This window comes from Leuresthes tenuis, unplaced genomic scaffold, assembly GCF_036924035.1.
Source record: "Leuresthes tenuis unplaced genomic scaffold, fLeuTen1.0.hap1 SCAF_23, whole genome shotgun sequence".
Taxonomy (NCBI): Eukaryota; Metazoa; Chordata; class Actinopteri; order Atheriniformes; family Atherinopsidae; genus Leuresthes; species Leuresthes tenuis.
In genome coordinates, this window is record NW_027325377.1 from 25,381,367 (window position 1) to 25,400,989 (window position 19,623).

A 19,623-nucleotide genomic window follows, 5' to 3' on the forward strand; every position below is an offset into this window, starting at 1 on the left:
TTACACCCAAAGAGCCTCTTACAGGGGTTCAAATTACACCCAAAGAGCCTCTTACAGGGGTTCAGATTACACCCAAAGAGCCTCTTACAGAGGTTCAGATTACACCCAAAGAGCCTCTTACAGAGGTTCAGATTACACCCAAAGAGCCTCTTACAGAGGTTCAGATTACACCCAAAGAGCCTCTTACAGAGGTTCAGATTACACCCAAAGAGCCTCTTACAGAGGTTCAGATTACACCCAAAGAGCCTCATGCAGGGGTTCAGATTACACCCAAAGAGCCTCTTACAGGGGTTCAGATTACACCCAAAGAGCCTCTTACAGAGGTTCAGATTACACCCAAAGAGCCTCTTACAGAGGTTCAGATTACACCCAAAGAGCCTCTTACAGGGGTTCAGATTACACCCAAAGAGCCTCTTACAGGGGTTCAGATTACACCCAAAGAGCCTCTTACAGGGGTTCAGATTACACCCAAAGAGCCTCTTACAGGGGTTCAGATTACACCCAAAGAGCCTCTTACAGAGGTTCAGATTACACCCAAAGAGCCTCTTACAGAGGTTCAGAATACACCCAAAGAGCCTCTTACAGGTGTTCAGATTACACCCAAAGAGCCTCTTACAGAGGTTCAGATTACACCCAAAGAGCCTCTTACAGAGGTTCAGAATACACCCAAAGAGCCTCTTACAGAGGTTCAGAATACAAAGCAACATGGAGATAACAGATGAGTCATTCTTGTGAGACTGTTATAAATATTTATTTGGCTGCCCAATATTCATTAAAAAAAATGAAAGTTTAAATCAAGAAGCCACTTTACATAAACACAAATACAGCAAAGTTGAATTGTAACACCACACTGTGGCTAAAATAACCGAAAGTGTTGAACAAAACAAGATAAGTGCTCCTCATCTACATATTCACAGGTTGGTCTGTCACAGGTGAGGAATACATTCTGGGATGACTGAAGGAGGACGCTGGCGAGCCCTGACTTCACCGGGAAGGTGATGAGGCGCCATTTTAAAAGCCAAAGAGAAGAGAATCTTTTCAGGAACAACTTCAGTTTGAATTTAGAAGAGATTTACAGCAATAAACAGGAAAGAGCCCAGAAATGTAACCGTGCAGTGACCATGTTTCACCACTGGGGGGCAGCAGAGCACCGACCAAAGCTCAGTTTTACAACAGTTCAGCCTCGTTTCTTTTCTTTTTAGGGATGATTGGAGCACAAAGAAACTCACACCAGCTTGGACCTGATGAATCTATAATCCTGAGCACGGTCAAATCACGCAGCTCATCGTTTCCCGTCAGGATGAAGCGCTGTTTTCTGACTCAGACTCCGTGTCATTCAGCGGCTCGTGTGCCCTCCGATCAACAGAGTCTGAGCAGAAAACAGCAGGGCTGCGGCGTCTGAGGCCTTCACAACATCATTCTGAGCTACGCCGGACTGATCTGAGGTCCTTAAAAGAGGAGAGAACTGATAAAACAAGACAGATATCACAGAAACAAAGTTGATAACATCTGTGCGACCTCGTTTAGAAACGAGCTTCCAAACGAGCCCGATGAGTTCGTGTCCTGCTGATGATGATGCACCTGATTGTCGACACCGACGTGATGTTCGTCATCCAAAAAGATCCGAAACAGCGAAATATAATCTTTAATCAGAGGAAACATTCAGTTAAAGGTGGGAGGCATCAGTATAAAAGGGCCTGAAGGGATGATAAAACAACAGATTTAAAGTGGTGACATCAGAGCTCCTCCAGACTCCGTCTGTAAGGCAAAGTATGGAAGGACAGGAGTGCCACAAAAAAGAATAAAAAAAACAAGAATTCAGTGTTTTCATATTTAAAATCTTTATTTTTGTAAATGCAAATCATTTAAATGTAGTATTTTCTTCATTGTTTTGTAAAAAAAACTGTTTATTAGTTCTAATTCATGTTCAGTTTCTATTTAAAATATATTAAGACTATTTCTGCTGCTTATTTGAGCCAAACTGTACATTAAAATCTGTTTTTTTTTGTGGCACTGCTATGATTCCATACAACAGGAAAGAGAGCTTTGATTCTGATTTGTGAATTCTTCGTAAGAACGCAGTGATTTCGATGGAACAAACCACTCGTTTCACAGCATCACGACTTCTGAACGTCGTCAGCAGCAGTTTCAGAAGTCAAAGGAACTTTGACAGCAGTTAATTAAGTTTCCTTCAGCTCATGCACGCTACTAGTGAAGAAGTTGGAGCATATCTGAGCCTCTACAGTCTATAAACAAGCCAGGCGAACAGCCCTTCTGCTGCTGGGTTCTGTTCATCGTCCTTAACAACGCGTGGGAAATGATCAGAAGGATTTAGATGCATATGAGCGCCCACTTAATAAGATTTAGCACGAATCGGCTGGTCCAGCCTGAACATGCAGCTGAACCCCCTCAGAATGGACGCCACAGGGCGGCGGCAGCACTGCTGACGAAGCAGCGCCAGCACAGACTCGTGCGACCCGACAGGCCCGACATCAGCTCGCCTGCTCCTTTGCCCTCTGCAGAAAACCTCTTCAGCTCATTGTGTTTGTTCAATAATCCAGAAACACACGGTTTGGGAGTCAGGCCTGCGTCACTAACTGTTCCAATAATACCTCCACACAGTCTGAGCCTGTGTCAGCCGGTCCGGCGAGGGATGAAGTGAGGTATAAGGAAAGGATTGGTACGAAAAATAGTCGGTTTTGATCTCTCACAGTTCAGTAAAAGCTAAAACACAGGTCCCAGCGCTCTGGGCCTGGAATACTGCTTTGGACAGATACATTAAAACATCCTCCGGCTAAATTCATGAACTATAAGCAGAAACAGCCCTCTAAAAGCAGATTAAAGTGCTATAAAATCACAAACTCATCCTCATCTCGATGGGTTTGTTACTTCGACCGGAGACGAATTGATATGCGACTGAATATGCAGTCAGAGCGTGTTGCGGGGGGGGGGGGTGCTCTTCGCCTCCACCCGTCTCACTGGAGTCCGAAAGGAAAGAAAAGGGGGAGAGAAGCCGAGCACAAAGACCGGCTGTCTTTAAAAAGCTTTAAGCAGAGAGGCTCCGAGCGAAAGGATGAGAAAAAAAGCTTTTCTTCCACTGCCCCCCCCCTGCTTCGCATCCTTCTCCCCTCCGGCCTCCTCCCCCCTCACTCCTCAGCTGTTTTCAGGACAGAGTCGTCTCCCAGGATCTTGCAGAGCTCGTTGAGGCGGTTCTGCATCTCGGGAATGCCGGCCAGCTGGGCCTCCAGCCGCTGCTTCTCCTCGGTCAGGGAGAGGCGCGTCGCCGAGTCCAGCTGCTCGAAGCGCCAGCCTCCCTCGCCGTCGAACTGCAGCAGGTGGGTGTGGTACTTCCTTTAAGTGGAGAGGAAGAGATGCTCAGCAACACGGGTTTAATTCAAACCAGATTCTGCCTCCAGTGACGCGTCTCTTACCACAGGGAGGGTCGGTGAGTGATGGAGAGCAGCGAGATGCCGGCATCCTTCGCAGCCTGGAAAATCTTTCCCTCGACGTCAATGCTCACAGCGCTGGTGCACTCATCCAACAGGGCGTATTTAGGCCTGAAAAACAGGAGATGAGAGGCATCTCTAAGCAACAGGCACTAAAAAAAGACCCAATCGTCAGCTTGGATGAGATTATATGATCCAAAGCCACATCTTAACATCTTTGTTGAACGAATTTAAAAGGATTTAAAAGTGGAAAAGAGTGTTTTGTCAAGAATTCTGCTGATTATTCATTTAAAAAATGAGCTATTTTATCAAAAGTGGAAAAAAGAAACATTGTGAGGCGTCAGTTCTTCATTCATGACCAGAAATTAAATGACTGAATGGAGATAAAAAGGGAAACAGCAGCAGGTGCAGCTGAAGATTCAAGTAAAAATGTAAAAATCGGGCCACAAACATATCAGCAGGTGTGTGTTTTATATGTTGAAAATGTTAAATGTTTAAACCCTGTTGTATATAAATGAGAATAAAATCCACTGACAGCGTCATATTAAAAAGAAAGTATCACGCTAAAGCAAAAGGAAAAACCCTGAAAGCAGACGTTTGGTGTATTTAGTGTTCAATTTGGAGACTTTGTTGGAAGGTGTGTTCGTTCATAAAACTAAATTAAGACTTATTCAATTAAAAAAATGTAAAATTGCTTTTGTCTGATGTTAAATTAGCCTTTTCTTAATCATATCAGGCTTCCCTTTCTTTAAGAAAAAGGAAAGAAACATGGTCTGAGGTATGGTATAAACACTGAGTGATGCTTGAATCTGAATCAGTGGCTACAAAATGGCCGACTAAGTGAGTTAGCCATTTTGTTGCGATGCTAAAAACTTTAGCTGAAACTTTTATTTATTATAGTGCAGCACAAACTTGTCATGTACTCCATCAAAATAAGTGTACAGAATTGTAGAAGTGGAGACGATGTATTGCCTTGAAACAGCAGTGATGGAGCTATCGAAGCATGCTAATGCTAGCAATAGCTAGCGCTAACTTCTAGCTAGCGCTAACGTCCTTAGCTTGGGATTTTCCTATTCACTGAGAATGCCTGTTGGGCATAAGAAACCACTGAACTGTGAAGTGTCTCGTCTCCTTTTCTGCCTTTTTTCTGAGTTTAAAGCAGTTTTTTTAAACTTGAGTGTTTCAGTCTAAATCGTAAACCTGTTAGCTGTAAGCTAGCTAGCTTTAGACATATTTGCTCACGGTCTACAACATATTTCATTGCTTTTTGCAGGTAATATCGGTCTCAGATGCATCAGCAGCAGGCTGCACCTAACCTCAGGTGAATCTTCTATAAAGCCAACAGAAAACTGCACGAATGAATGAAAGAACAAGACAGCAGTGAGGCTAGTCCTCCTTACTTGTGGTAAAACATGCGGGCCATGCCCATCCTCTGCTTTTCGCCTCCTGATAACACATCTTTCCAGTCCAGCTCAGCATCCCAGCCTGGAGAGAAAACAAAGACAGGATGAAAGGTTTATTTTTGTGTTTTATTCTCAAAAAGGAGCCTTTTAATCCAACTAATCCAGAACTAAAATGAAACTGTTGTAACTTTCCCAACAACTAAATATTCCTGTGCTCGTGTCTGATAATCTATGACTGCATATTCATGAGCTAATTTGCGTGCATTTCAGAGCTTTCCCAACATTTTAACAGTGCAGCCATTCATACAGTAAACCCTCAACCCCATTGTTGTACAATAGTTAGCTTAAAACCCTTAAAGCCCTGTTAGTTAAGCATTGAACGGCTGCCAATCAGTCACACACTCAAGTTTAGGCAACACAATACACAACCTGGAACGTAAGTGTGAGATCTCAGACACACTCTCCTGTTAGGAAGTTCTCAGTTCAACATGGTGAGACCCTAAAATGAGTCAAAGTGTTGAATCTGTCAGACAAAATGTGAGTGATGCTGTGTAGCAGAGCTGTGGTTATCAGAGAGTCAGTTTATGCAAGTCTGCAGGGACTATTTTGTCTACTTTGTGAAGTTAAAGGAACAATGTGTGACAATTACTGACATCTAGTGGTCAAGTTTGAGGTAGCAACAATCTCAAATGCAGTTCACATACTTTCTATGACGGTAGGTTAAATTAAGCATCCCTCCAAAGATCTTAGAACAAGCAACATCAATGTTTCTTCTTCTTTTTTTAATCGCTTGCTAACGCTGTGCTTATCTATGAAGTATTGGGATGTTTGTTCAGTTGGAAATGACTCCAAACACCAGATACTTAAAAAAATTTAAAGCTCAACAATGACAGATTCCCCATTTTGGCATTTTTTTTCTTCGCCTTTGACAAACTTTGATAAAAATGCCAAAGAAAGGCTCAACTTTATGCAAATGAGCAGTGACGCAACGACAGCCAATTAGGGCCGATCTGGATTCCGAAGGCGGAAAAAAGCGGAAAAAGGCAGAGCACAAACACAAAGAAACACAAAGAAGGCTGCCAAGAGTACGATCCATGGTCAAAGAGGGAACAGATGTATGGATGGATTATTATATATAGCTGCTAGTTGCTATACATATAAGCCCCGCCCCTTTAGCCGCTTCCTTCAGCACAGCTTATTCACTCCAGTAAGAACGTCCATCTTACTCAAAGTCGTCTAAATCTGATAAATATCCTGCCATGTTGCACAAAACTATCAGCAGCAAACTCTGTGTGAAGTTAGCCGACTGTCACAGAGCACGGAGTGAATAAACTGTGCTGCAGGGGGGCGTGTGGATGAAGTGGTCCCAGTAGAGTGCCTGTGTAGAAATCCCTCCGTTAGCTCTCCTATAGCTGCAAGTAGCCACATAACAGCAGCTATGAGCTAACAGAGCTATAGCACACGTTCATTCATTCATTCTTCTTAAAGTATTGGTGAAATAAAGACAGATAATGCCTTATTTAGAGGCTGCATCCTCTAAGCCCCGTTCACTCCGTTATATGGATCTCCAGTTATCTAAATATCTTCCGAAGGACGCCGACTTTCACCAAACTGTTCTCAGTGAGTAGATGAACGTATTTCATGCCAGAAATAAGGTTTAAAAACACCGGAGTTCCCCTTTAAACCAGAAGGCTGTTTTCCCACGGACAGGTTATGTCACGACTGCCTGTTATAAAGCCGGCTCTCCTACCTCCCTCTCTGGTGACGATGTGATTGAGGTTGACGATGTCCAAGATGACCTCCAGGTCCTTGTCAGCCAGCCCCCTGGCAGCCATGTCCTCCACAGAGTCCGGGTAGATCACCTGATCCCGCAGCGAGCCGATTGACATGTACGGCCTGGAGAGACGCAAACACACCTCATCCAGTGAGTGTTTCATCTGTTTAAGTTCTCTCCAGCTCCAGATAACAAAGATGTCGGCACCTTCACACACTTAAAGAGCTGCTGTGGTCGTATCGGGTTCTGCTGCAGCGACCCGGCGGCCGTCTCATCCCATGTATAAAATATTCACTGCTCTGCAGGAGGGAGTCAGCTGGGTACGATTACCTTTAGTTTAGTGTAAGGATTCACCGGCTCACAGCAAATCAGTTTGTTTTCATCCAGCAAACGATTCCCAGCCCAGAGACATGCCATCAAAACCATTCATGCCAGATTCTCCCAGGTTGTTTTAAAAGTTTATCATCAAGGAAAATTAGAAAATTAGAATTAAATAAAGCTTGTTTGAGCTTTTTGCTGCTTTTTTTGGGAATTTTTAGAGTAAAAATCACAACGCATTAGATAAATGAACATAGATCCTTTTTAAATAGCTCAAACTACTGAAATACGAAGGCTTTTTATTCCTATAATGTCACAGTTTGAGTCTTTCTTTTTATGCCACCAGGATGCTTCAGAAAGGTTGAGCAGGAAGATGTTGTATTTCTTTGCTGCAGGCAGACAGTTTAGCATCCAAACCCACAGCAATTAGTATCAGTTTTAGCCTTAAAGGTTGTGATTTCAACTGGGTCCTTTGTAAATAATGATTCTATGTTTGAATAATCTTTATAGATTGTTAAACTACGCGTCGACACAGCCTTTGAGGATCTGACACCAACATGTTCTGGCTGATTTTACTGTTCATATTCACACCGATGCTCCATCTTTCCTCAAACCTTAAAGGACGTTTTTTAAGTTTTTTTAAATAAAAAATAATCAAATATTTGTCAAAAACATTTTGGCATGTTGTCTTCCTACTATTTAAAGTTAAAAATAGCTTTAAAATGATAGTATTTCATGTTCATGTACATTTAATACTGCATCCAAACTTCAGAAATGGAGGCTGTAGAACTGAAGCTCTGAAATCTGGATGGTAAATATTTCACTTTGTCCACAGCTCTGGTTTCTCGGTCAGCAACACGCAGGTCTTGTTACCGAGGATTAGATTCCTGGTGAGGGTCAGTGGTGCAATGACCGAAGCCCAAAGTTGTTTAACATACGGCTGTGGAAAATCAGATTATGGAGTGTGTGCATACCTCTGCGGGATGTAAAACATGTGCTGAGGGGAGGGTTTGTGCAGCCGGCCGCCGTAGACGGGCCACAGGCCGCTCAGGATCCTGAACAGAGAGCTTTTACCGCAGCCGTTAGGCCCCGTGATCAATAGGTGCATTTCCTCATCCACCTGAAACAGACAGACTGAATGAGAACGGAGGCCCGGTTTGGTTTACGGTCGGTCCGAAACGCCACAGCCGGACGCCATATCGCTCTCACATGTCTCTAATGCAGGGATTCAGGTCAAAATCCTGCACCTCTTATGTAAAACTTTGGACAATATGGCTCCAGGATCCTCACCGGAGCAGCCGGTGTTTCTCAGAGCAGGACATAAAAAGAGCACCTTAAAGAGGCAGAGTCTGTCAGAAGGAAAGATGGCTGCAGGTGTGTCGAAAAACTGGAGGAAATTCAGAATAATGTCCCTCAACGTAAAACTGGGAAGACTTTGAATATTTCTTCTGGTATTCTGCAAAAGATTCTGAGAATCTGGAGACTCTCTGTGAAGCTGAACATCTTCAGGCCCTCGGGCATTAAAAACAGAGCCGATTCTGACCTGGAAATCACTGCCTGGGCTCAGGAACACTTCCAGGAATCACTGTCTGTGAACACAGCTCAAAAATGTACATTTTATCTCAAAGCATTTTGCTTCTAACTCTGAGATGAGTCACATTGAAGTGGACTCGATGTGTTGCTCTGACGCAGCTTCAGACGAAGAACCAACAAATCCAGGCTTGTGTTGAATTAGCAGTAATGAAATCAAGCTAACTCGTTTATCCAGATCACTGAGACCTGCGTCCTTTCAGAGTCTTTTATGTTCAAGAGAAAAGAGTCAGAGTCACATTAGATTTATATCCCTGCTGCAGAGAGACGATGCAGACCGTTCAGATTTGTGACTTTAAGAATCACAAAGTCTCTTCAACTTGTTGGAGGAACCGAAATCCGGAGGGAAGCAACACGCCGACACCCATGAGATACGTTCCTTTGCTAATGAGACCGCAGGGGATTCATCTTAAATGCTAATAAGCGCCGCAGACGCCGTAATCTGCAGGGAGTCAGAGCAGGAACCTCACCTTTAAGTTCAGGCACGATACGACGACGTCTCCGTTCGGCGTGATGATCGGAACATTCTCACAAACGATGCCCTTCTCCACATCGATCACTTCACCTGGAGGGGAAAAGAGACAGAGAGCCGAGGGAGAAAGGAAAAGGATGTGAGGGTTTGACCAGCAGGGGTTAGAAATAAGAAATCCCTCTTTATCTCTGCTTTTATCCCTGAGTTTTACCACAATTTGACACACATTTATTGTCCATAAAAGCTGTTTCCACGACTTCAAACTTCTCTGAATTAATCACGTTATCGAATAACTATTGATCGCATTTGCCTCTGGTGCCACATGTTGGATGTCTGCTACGGAGGACTAAAGCCACCATAATCTAAATTACATTAATGGCTGGATAAGTTGATACAGCTGCTAAAATATAAAAAGAAATCCAAATTTCTGAAATAATTAAGGTGTAAAATAGGAAAGAAATTGAGATTTCTACTTTAATTTCCAACTGTATTAATTTTCTGTTAATATTTATTTTTTGACCATTCAATTTATTGATTTAATCATTTACTATTAATATCTTTGTGCATTTGTCTTTTACATTTTCCTTCTATTGACTTTCCTAAACTAATTTATTTATGAATTTTATGATCAGTTTCAAAAATTGAATTTGTTTTATTTGAATTTGTATTTATTTCCTCTTTGCATTTCCCTCCCTGTTCATACAGAAGCACATTTGTTTCCATGCCTCCTTTTTACATATCCGTCTCCTTCCTTTATGCATTTCTGCTTCATTTTGCAAATGAGGGGGGCTGTTTTCAATTGGCTCAGCTGTCAGGCAGCTATGGTACAATTAGCTTGTTAAACAAAGTAACTGTGACAGTTTGTGTCCTCTCAGTCACTAAATTATCAGATGAACGTGCAGCTGTTGCTTTGTAAAGTTAGAACCAAAAGCTACGCTGCATGTGACTGTCTTTAGGCCTCTGTTCTAACTGCAAGCTAAGATAGCCACTGGCACCGTTAGCCGCTAGCACCGTTAGCCGCTAGCGCCATTAGCATCATTAGCCGCTAGCGCCATTAGCGCCGTTAGCCGTTAGCGCCGTTAGCCATTAGCACCGTTAGCCTCTAGCGCCGTTAACCTCTAGCACCGTTAGCCTTTTCCACATCTTATTTCTGCCCCGTGTTTTATTGAGGCGGAAATACAGGTAAGTAAAATAACAGCTACAGAGAAATGTAAAAACAAACAGAAACAAACAAACAAAAAAAGCTTAATTTAAAAGCAGAAATAATAGAAAATGACAAAAAAAAATGGTTGAGGGAAGATGTGATGGAAAAATAAGAGCAGGAGTAATTAATAAAAGATGATTTGATAAAAAAAATAATTGAAATAAAATATCAAAAGAATGACCTGCAGAAAAGGACATGATTACAGCTTATTTTACATTCTGTACATTAATAATTAGATTTTTTTAAATCTTATTTTGGTAGAATTTATTGTCATGTTGATTTTTTCAGAAAGTCATTGAGATCTTTTTGTATTTATTTCAAATCAATGCAGCTTCAGTCTTTCACACTCTTCCTCTCTTTATGCTGATTCATACAGATGACAGGCCTACCCTTTATTTCCAGCGGCCCATCGATGTGCATCTCCGGCTTGCTCTTCTTCTTCGTTCCCGTGGTGGCCGACAGAGAGGAGCGCTTGTAAACGCCCTTCTGGACGTCCTCAAACACCTCAAACATATTGTGAACCCTCGCAGTGTAGCCTGCCAACTCTGTGACCTGCCCCAACAAACACACAGGGGTCAAAGGTCATTCTGCGGCAGATGTCAGGACAAGTGTTAACGTGACCCGAGCGCTCAGGTCATTATCATGGCCAAAGCCAGAGGGGGTGGCGGCTGCTGTCGGGGGGGAACAAGGAAACAATCAGGGAAAAAAATGATTATTTTGACAAGATTTAAGAAAACTACATGAACCTGATGTGCTGCATTTAGTAAAGTGATGACTTTAATAGAGCAAAATGCTTTAAAAAGAGGAAAAGACGACACTCTGGAGGCTTTCAGTTTAAAACAGCTTCAGTTCTGAGAACTGAGAGGCTGCATGTGACCTGATTGCATCATGTTCTATCACCCAGTTACATCTCTGCTCATGAACCGGTTCCCCTGCCTACTCAAGTTCAAAAGCAAATAACATACAGTATTTACAGAGTCCTCCGCAATGTTTGGGACAGGTGGCTTCCAGGTGTGTGTGGTTCCTCAGGTGTGTTTATCTGCTTTATCACTGCAGAGATAAGATACTTCAGCTTGTTTCTGAAGCTGTTCAACATGAGGAGAGAAGCTGGAAAAACAGAATAAACCATCAGAGACACGAGGCAAACCTCAGGATCACCAGCATCAGCTGTCTGGAAGATCATGAAGAAGAAAGAATGCTCTGGTAGGCCGAGGAGGACAGAAGAATCCTCACTGTGGGAAAGAAACATCCTCAAAGGCCCGTCCAACGGATCAGAACCATCTCCAGGAGGCAGGTGTGTCTCTGTCAGAGACGACTGTCCACAGAAGACTTCATGAGCAGAAGCACAGAGGCTACACTGCTACATGCTAACCGCTAGTTAGCCACTGCTACATGCTAACCGCTAGTTAGCCACTGCTACATGCTAACCGCTAGTTAGCCACAGAAACAGGATGGACACGTCACAGTTTGCCAAAAAGTCCTTAAAGGAGCTGCAGAGTTCTGGAAAAGGTGTTCTGGACAGACCGGACCCAGATGAACCTGCATCAGAGTGATGGCAGGAAGAAAGTGTGGAGACCAACAGGAACCAAGATCCACAGCATAGCAGCTGCTCTGCTGAACACGGTGGGGGGGGGGGGGGGGGTGTGATGGCGTGGGCATGTCTGGCTGCCACAGGTTCTGCTGCCACAGGTTCTGCTGCCACAGGTTCAGCTGCCACAGGTTCTGCTGCCACAGGTTCTGTTGCCACAGGTTCTGCTGCCACAGGTTCTGCTGCCACAGGTTCTGCTGCCACAGGTTCTGCCACAGGTTCTGCTCACTTATCTTCACTGATGATGGAGCTGCTCCATCAACTCTGAGCTGGACAGAAACATCTGATCTGCTCCAGTTCCAGTAAATGCCTCCAAAGCTTCATCCTGCAACAAGATAATGATCCAAACATCCTGCTGAGCAGCACCAGAGTTTCTCAGAGCTGAAACATGGCCGAGCCCGTCAGCTGGTTCCGATCCAGCTGAGCTTCTATCTGCTGAAGGAGAGACTTAAAGGGACAAACTGAGGGCTGAACATGGCTGCTTTAATGCAGCCTCCATCACTCTGTCCCACACACTATGGAGCCTGAACTGAGAGGAACTGTGGATAAAAAGGGTTTTAATTTCTTCGTAGTGGAACTAAATCAAATCTCAATAATTATTGAGTTTATAGATGCGTACCTTAATGCAGCAAAGCAGACCAGGGACATGGAAGTGGACCTTAATCGCTGACAGGAAGTCAAAAGCAAGGGGTGCAATAATTTATTTAAACCAACTCTTCAAAGCAGCTGAATTAAATCATTGAAAACCTGATTTTGTTGCTGAATTTATCTCAACTTCCATTCTTTACTGTCCAAACACAGGATAAAGGTAAAAGTAAAGCTGTCCAAACATGGCATTTATTAATATATATATAATAAATCAGGCAACTGCATCAAATCTGAGTCGCTTAAATCGCGTTAAAAAGACACAAAGAGAGGCAGAAAGTGGGAAAATGAGAGGAGATGCAGGGCTGACAGATCAACAGATGGTGGATTATTCACAGCGAGGTTAAGCCTGAGAGAAGGTTTACCAGGTTTCACTGCGGACTGAAACCTCTTCGTGCTTATTAGTGCAGCTTTCTACGCTCACGTCTCCAACTGTGATGCATTTAATGCAGCGGAACATCAGCAGAGAACCGGTTTGACCCAGTTATCTTGTCAAGGCTCATAATCTGGCCTCCTGTGAATAATTAAACTGGAAAAGATAGTAACTGGAACATGCTGATATTCAGAGTTGGGTCATTTTGAAAGAGGAGTTTGTTCCAGTCTTTGATCTGTGATTGGATTCATTTTCTAACAGATCAGCTGAAGGTCCAGATGCATCTCTCAGGTCCTGTCAGGTCACAGCTGGATTTTTTCCTCTTTCTTAAGGACATCACTTTCAGATCCTGTTCATCTGCTGTAGATAGTTTTTTAGGCCTGACACTTCTTCTTTTGTCCTCCACTTGTCCAGTTTCCTCAAATGTTTTAAGGACACACTGCACACCATGCTGAGATATGCCAAGTTTTCAGCTAATAGCTCTTTGGGAATCACCTTGTTGCTGCAGAAATCCTATTTTCTGTCTGTCAAACTGTGTTTTCTTTGCTGTTTTTCATAGATGCAGCTAAAGAAATGGGAACAAATGATGTGTCTTTGTGACAAAGTGCCTAAAGATCCTGTTTAAAATGGCTTCTTTGCTAAGTTGTCTGTTCTGTGTCGACACAACACTGGTTCATCCCTTGAGTTAGGAGCCTTTTTTCTGCCTGAATGGGTCAAAGGTCAGAGTTAAGTGGCTGAACAAAGAAAAAACTGGACTGAAAAGAAGTGAAAAGCAGAAAATGTCCAAAGAAAAACTTTGAAAGACCCTCAGAAAGCCAGAGAACTATTGCTTAAGATCACTTAAAAAAATTACATGAGAGTCTGGCTGCTTGGATGCAAAATATACAGAAATAATAGGCGTCTCATGACTGAAATGCTTCAAAAACCACATAATAAACTTAATATGGCTGTCACAATCACACAAATGTGGTTGGAAATCCTTTATGATACAAAAGATTGAAATCAAATGTCTGTTTCTGTTCATTTTAACCACTTTTTGCAGTAAATTAATGTTAAAAATCAAATTATTTTTTGTTGCTCGTCCGACTTCCAGAAATACTTTACTGTAGAGTCAGAGTTAAGTGGCTGAACAAAGAAAAAACTGGACTGAAAAGCAGAAAATGTCCAAAGAAAAACTTTGAAAGACCCTCAGAAAGCTGGAGAACTATTGCTGAAGAACACTAAAGATTACAGGAAGGTTTGGCTGCTTGGAAGGAAAATGTAAAGAAATGAGGGCTGGATCAGGACTTTTGTACAGCACAGAAAGAAGGAGAGCGAATGGACAGGATTTCTGTTGCAGGCGAGGATGAAACAGGCCTTTAGAAGAATGAAATAAAAGATAATCAGAAGCTTAAAATGATCCAGCACGAGCTGAGGCATGTCACTGTCCAATCTGTCCACACAACAGAGAAATACATCAACTTTACCCTCTTATTAAACCGATCTGGGCCCTCAGGAATGTGTTCCTCAGCATGCAGAGGCTTGCTGATCTGCATCCCCACACAGAACAAAACTCATGTCTTCCAGCAGTGTTTTTCTGTCACAGGGAAACTGCAGATATGACAACCAGTTGTGCTTTAAAAACACAAAAGCCTCGGCTCGTGTTTAATCAATTCCAGAGCAGCTTAAGCTCTTTTTGTGCTTGTTACGTCAAGCTTGAACTGCTGATATCTCCTGAGAAGAGACGACACATAACCCACAAGCACTAGTTTCAGTTCCTTCTGTTCGCCACAGCACAGGTTGGCATGTCGACCGGTGCAAACAAGTAACGCTGCCATACAGCTTCTCTACAAATGTGCTGCTGCCAAATCCTCTTATGGACCTGAAAACCCAGCCAGAGAAACAGAGGCATGAATGGATCTTGCCATTCTTTTTTGGGTTAAATTGCATTGAGAGATCAGGGATTTGGCCCCGAGTGAACAGGCCTTTCATTCACTGATTTGTTTCCTTGCTCTTTCAGGCTGGAGTTCCTGCAGAGGCATAGCAGCCAGGAGGAAGAACGGATTGGTTGGTCATTCAGAATCAGCACCGATTCATCCCAACTCTGCTGAAGCACCAGTTTGGTTTGTTTCTGGAGAAAAAATAACATTAAAATGGCAGCTGTGGACAATGTGCCACAAACCCACCACGATCTTTACGTTCCTGTCCTTAAAAACCGTCCACTTCAAGCCCATTTCAGCATTTCCAATGGTGCCGATGGTCAAATGGACACAAAACACGCTTGTTTAGACGTGTAGTTGAATTATTAGCGAACAGCTAAGCTACATTCAGCTGAATTCACTGCACAGACGTGGTTTCAAGTGACTTTAACGGCGATTCTGTCAGAGGAGGCTGAGGTTATAAAATCAGGGTTTTATTAGAGCAGAGCGACAGTCTGGAAATGCCACATTATCAGAGTTTTAAGAGCTTCCATTTTGTCCGATTAGCATGTTTACAGCCTGGTTCTGGTCAGACTAACAGAATAATGTGTTTTATTTCCCCAATGAATGAGGGTTCGCACCTCCTTGTAGGAGGACATGATCCTCTCGATGGCGTCGGCTCCCGAGGCCAGGAGGTTACGGGCGGTGGTGAACGCCTCCGTCCTTTCGCTCACCAGAACCTGCGTCTGTCCGTCCGCCGTTTCTACGGAAAAGGAGAGGAGGGAAGACCTGTGAGCATCGGGCCAGCGGGGAGACCTTTAAATGTCAGCACTGGAACAAAGATCTGAGCTGGAGAGACTATTTTCACACATGCAAATCAGCCTCTTCCTCAACAGGGAAGCAGCGTTTGCATGACCTGAGAGACAGAAACTAAAGGTTCATTACATGCTTATTACACACAACAGCAACATCCAATCAGATGCAAGCAAGGAGCCTTTCAGAGGAGAATCATTGGAGCAGGAGTTGGGTTTCTTACCACTGTCAGCAAAGCCGGTGGCGGTGATGATGGGCACGGCCACCATGACGAGTCCGCTGCCGCTCCACACGTACTTCATGAGGAACTGCTCGATCATGATGTACCACAGACGCTTCGACAGGATCAGGTTCATCTGATCCGCCAGAGCCCGGTAGCACTTCTGCAGCTGACACATCTCCACCTGAAGGGCGAGCCACCCTCCATTCATTACCACCGAGATAATCGCTTTGATGCACTCTGACATCACACTTTGTTGACATTTAAAATCACAGACGACAAAACAATCAACTGAAGATACGACAGAACTGTAATTTATAATAGACAAACTTTTTACGTCTCAGGACAGAATAAAAAAGATCCTCTGGTCCTCTTCCAGGTCTGAAAATGAGGTAAATGCAACCTGAGATGAACAGGAACACATGCCAGGAGCTGCTGATCAATGCTCTGATTAACTGAACCTCAGTCAGTGTGAGCAGCTCTATAAAAGCAGGAGTTCTGTCAGTTTAACACGATGCCATGGAGGAAAGACACCAGCAATGATCTCAGAGAAGCAGCTGCTGCTGCCCATCAGTCTGGGAAGGGTTATAAGGCCATTTCCAAACTATCTGGAGTCCATCATTCTACAGAGAGAAAGATTATTCACAAGTGGAAAACATTCAGGACAGCTGTCAATCTTCCCAGGAGTGGACGTCCCAGCAAGTTCACCCCAAGGTGAAGAAGCCCAGAGCTACATCTCAGACTCTACAGGCCTCAGTTAGCATGTTAAAGGTCAAAGGTCACCCCAAGGTGAAAAAGCCCAGAGCTACATCTCAGACTCTACAGGCCTCAGTTAGCATGTTAAAGGTTAAAGGTCACCCCAAGGTGAAAAAGCCCAGAGCTACATCTCAGACTCTACAGGCCTCAGTTAGCATGCTAAAGGTTAAAGGTCACCCCAAGGTGAAAAAGCCCAGAGCTACATCTCAGACTCTACAGGCCTCAGTTAGCATGCTAAAGGTTAAAGGCCACCCCAAGGTGAAAAAGCCCAGAGCTACATCTCAGACTCTACAGGCCTCAGTTAGCATGCTAAAGGTTAAAGGTCACCCCAAGGTGAAAAAGCCCAGAGCTACATCTCAGACTCTACAGGCCTCAGTTAGCATGTTAAAGGTTAAAGGTCACCCCAAGGTGAAAAAGCCCGGAGCTACATCTCAGACTCTACAGGCCTCAGTTAGCATGCTAAAGGTTAAAGGTCACCCCAAGGTGAAAAAGCCCAGAGCTACATCTCAGACTCTACAGGCCTCAGTTAGCATGTTAAAGGTTAAAGGTCACCCCAAGGTGAAAAAGCCCAGAGCTACATCTCAGACTCTACAGGTCTCAGTTAGCATGTTAAAGGTTAAAGGTCACCCCAAGGTGAAAAAGCCCAGAGCTACATCTCAGACTCTACAGGCCTCAGTTAGCATGCTAAAGGTTAAAGGTCACCCCAAGGTGAAAAAGCCCAGAGCTACATCTCAGACTCTACGGGCCTCAGTTAGCATGTTAAAGGTCAAAGGTCACCCCAAGGTGAAAAAGCCCAGAGCTATATCTCAGACTCTACAGGCCTCAGTTAGCATGCTAAAGGTTAAAGGTCACCCCAAGGTGAAAAAGCCCAGAGCTACATCTCAGACTCTACAGGCCTCAGTTAGCATGTTAAAGGTTAAAGGTCACCCCAAGGTGAAGAAGCCCAGAGCTACATCTCAGACTCTCCAGGCCTCAGTTAGCATGCTAAAGGTTAAAGGTCACCCCAAGGTGAAAAAGCCCAGAGCTACATCTCAGACTCTACAGGCCTAAGTTAGCATGTTAAAGGTTAAAGGTCACCACAAGGTGAAAAAGCCCAGAGCTACATCTCAGACTCTACAGGCCTCAGTTAGCATGTTAAAGGTTAAAGGTCACCCCAAGGTGAAGAAGCCCAGAGCTACATCTCAGACTCTACAGGCCTCAGTTAAAGGTTAAAGGTCATGACAGCACAGTTAGAAAAAGACTGAACAAGGATGGCTTGTTTGGAAGGGCTGCAGGAGAAAGCCTCTTCTCTCTAAAAAGAACATGGCAGCACAGCTTAGGTTTGCAAAGCTGCATCTGAACAAAGCTCAAGACTTCTGGAACAATGTCCTTTGGACAGACCAGAGCAAAGTGGAGATGTTTGGTCCTAATGCACAGCAGCAAGTTTGGAGGAAACCAAACACAGCAGATCAGCACAAACACCTCATACCAGCTGTCAAGCACGGTGGTGGAGGGCTGATGATCTGGGCTGGTTCTGCAGCCACAGGACCTGGGCACCTTGCAGTCATTGAGTCCACCATGAACTCCTCTGGATACCAAAGTATTCTAGAGTCAGATGTGAGGCCATCTGTCCCACAGCTAAAGCTGGGCTGAAACTGGCTCATCAACAGGACAAAGATCCCAAACACAGCAGCAGATCTACAGCAGAATGTGGGAAAAAGAGAAGAATCAAGGTGCTGCAATGGTCCAGTCAGAGTCCAGACCTCAGCCTGACTGAGATGCTGTGGTGGGACCTTAAGAGAGCTGTGCAGAAACCAAAGCTGCAAACCTCAATGAGCTGAAGCAGCGCTGGAGAGAAGAGGGCCGAGATTACCATGACTTCAACTCACTGCTGCAAAGGGGAAGTTACATTTCCACACATTACTGTGTTTTAGTTTTGTTCCTCTGAGGTTGCATTTACCTCGTAAACGACCAGAGGATCCTTCAGTGTGTCCTGACACATAAAACCAGAGAATTAAAAGCAGGTGTACTTTCAATTTCTCCAAATAGAGTTTGTGGAATAACAGAAGTGTAAAAATAACCCAGTTTTTATCCGAGGTCTGCTCACCTTGTGGCCTCTGTAGAAAGCTATTTCCTCAGCATTAGCAATGATCCTGGAGTGCACATAGCGCAGGTAGCCCTTCCTGTGAGCCTCCTCGGCCACCAGCTTGCCAAATTTGGGCGAACACGCCCGGAGCACTTTAGCCGTGGCAAACACCACCAGCCCGGCCAGCAGGGTCGGCCCGCTGGCGTTGGCTCCTCTGGCCCTGGCGGTCTGGATCAGCGTGTAGGAGGTCAGCACCACGTCCAGGATGGGCTTGGTGAGGTTCGAGTACAGATGGGCCACCGACTGGGAGAACATCATCACGTCCTCGGTGAGGGACTGGTCCGGGTTGGCGAGCCTCCCGTCCATATTGCTGACTCTGTAGTAGGTCTGAGCGGTGAAATAGGTCCGGTAGGCATGGTTCACCAGCCGGGTGCGGAAGGCCAGAGCCAGTTTGCACTCAAGGAACCGGATGGCGCTGTTGACGAACGTCGCCGGGATGGCGATGAGGAGCCATTTGATCAGCTGGAGGAGGAAGCTCTGGGGCTTCTTCTCCACGATCGTTTTCACTATCTTTCCGTCCAAGCCGGCCACGTAAATAGACAAAAACGTCCGAGATACCAGCGCCACCGAGTGCAAGCAGAGCAAACACAGCTCCTTGGAAACAAGCTTCGGAAAGAGGATTTTAGCAAGTTCGAGGATCTGCTTGAAAAATTCAGCGTTCACTCCCGGTGATGCTTTCTTATCTTCCGCGGCATCCGCCGGAGTCTTTCCCGAACAAGTGGATCCGTTCTCCGGCTTTGAACGGGGGTGACCGCTGCGAGGATCTTTGCTTTTGCAGAGCTGCTTCCAGATAATAGGATACAGCGTTTTCACACCGTAAGCAGCAGCCGCGAGAAACACGGCTCGCTTGGCCGCAGCTGTGCGGTCCCATCTCACCCTGGACGCCGCATCGAGGATGTTGGACATTTTTCAACCGTTAGTCGTCTCTGTTAACAGTCCGTACAACACCCATCCCCCGGAACCGACTGGCGGCGTCGACATACACGGAAGATGGAACC

At 44.6% G+C, this 19,623-nt stretch overlaps 1 protein-coding gene and 1 long non-coding RNA gene across 2 annotated transcripts; one reads left to right on the forward strand and one right to left on the reverse strand.

The window, feature by feature from the left end:
* Positions 1-729: 729 nt before the first annotated feature.
* LOC140283246 (ATP-binding cassette sub-family D member 2-like) lies at positions 730-19,531 on the reverse strand. Its single transcript, XM_072377970.1, has 10 exons — positions 18,587-19,531; positions 15,748-15,928; positions 15,353-15,474; positions 10,597-10,759; positions 9,002-9,096; positions 7,916-8,061; positions 6,600-6,745; positions 4,847-4,931; positions 3,432-3,557; positions 730-3,351 (listed from the first exon to the last, which is right to left on the reverse strand). The coding sequence occupies exons 1-10, from the start codon at positions 19,529-19,531 to the stop codon at positions 3,147-3,149; spliced, it is 2,214 nt and encodes a 737-aa protein (XP_072234071.1). The 3' UTR covers positions 730-3,146.
* Positions 11,839-12,324, forward strand: LOC140283250 (uncharacterized). The gene is made up of 2 exons (XR_011909980.1): positions 11,839-11,881; positions 12,014-12,324. It is a non-coding gene; the product is annotated as an uncharacterized lncRNA (long non-coding RNA).
* Positions 19,532-19,623: the final 92 nt, after the last annotated feature.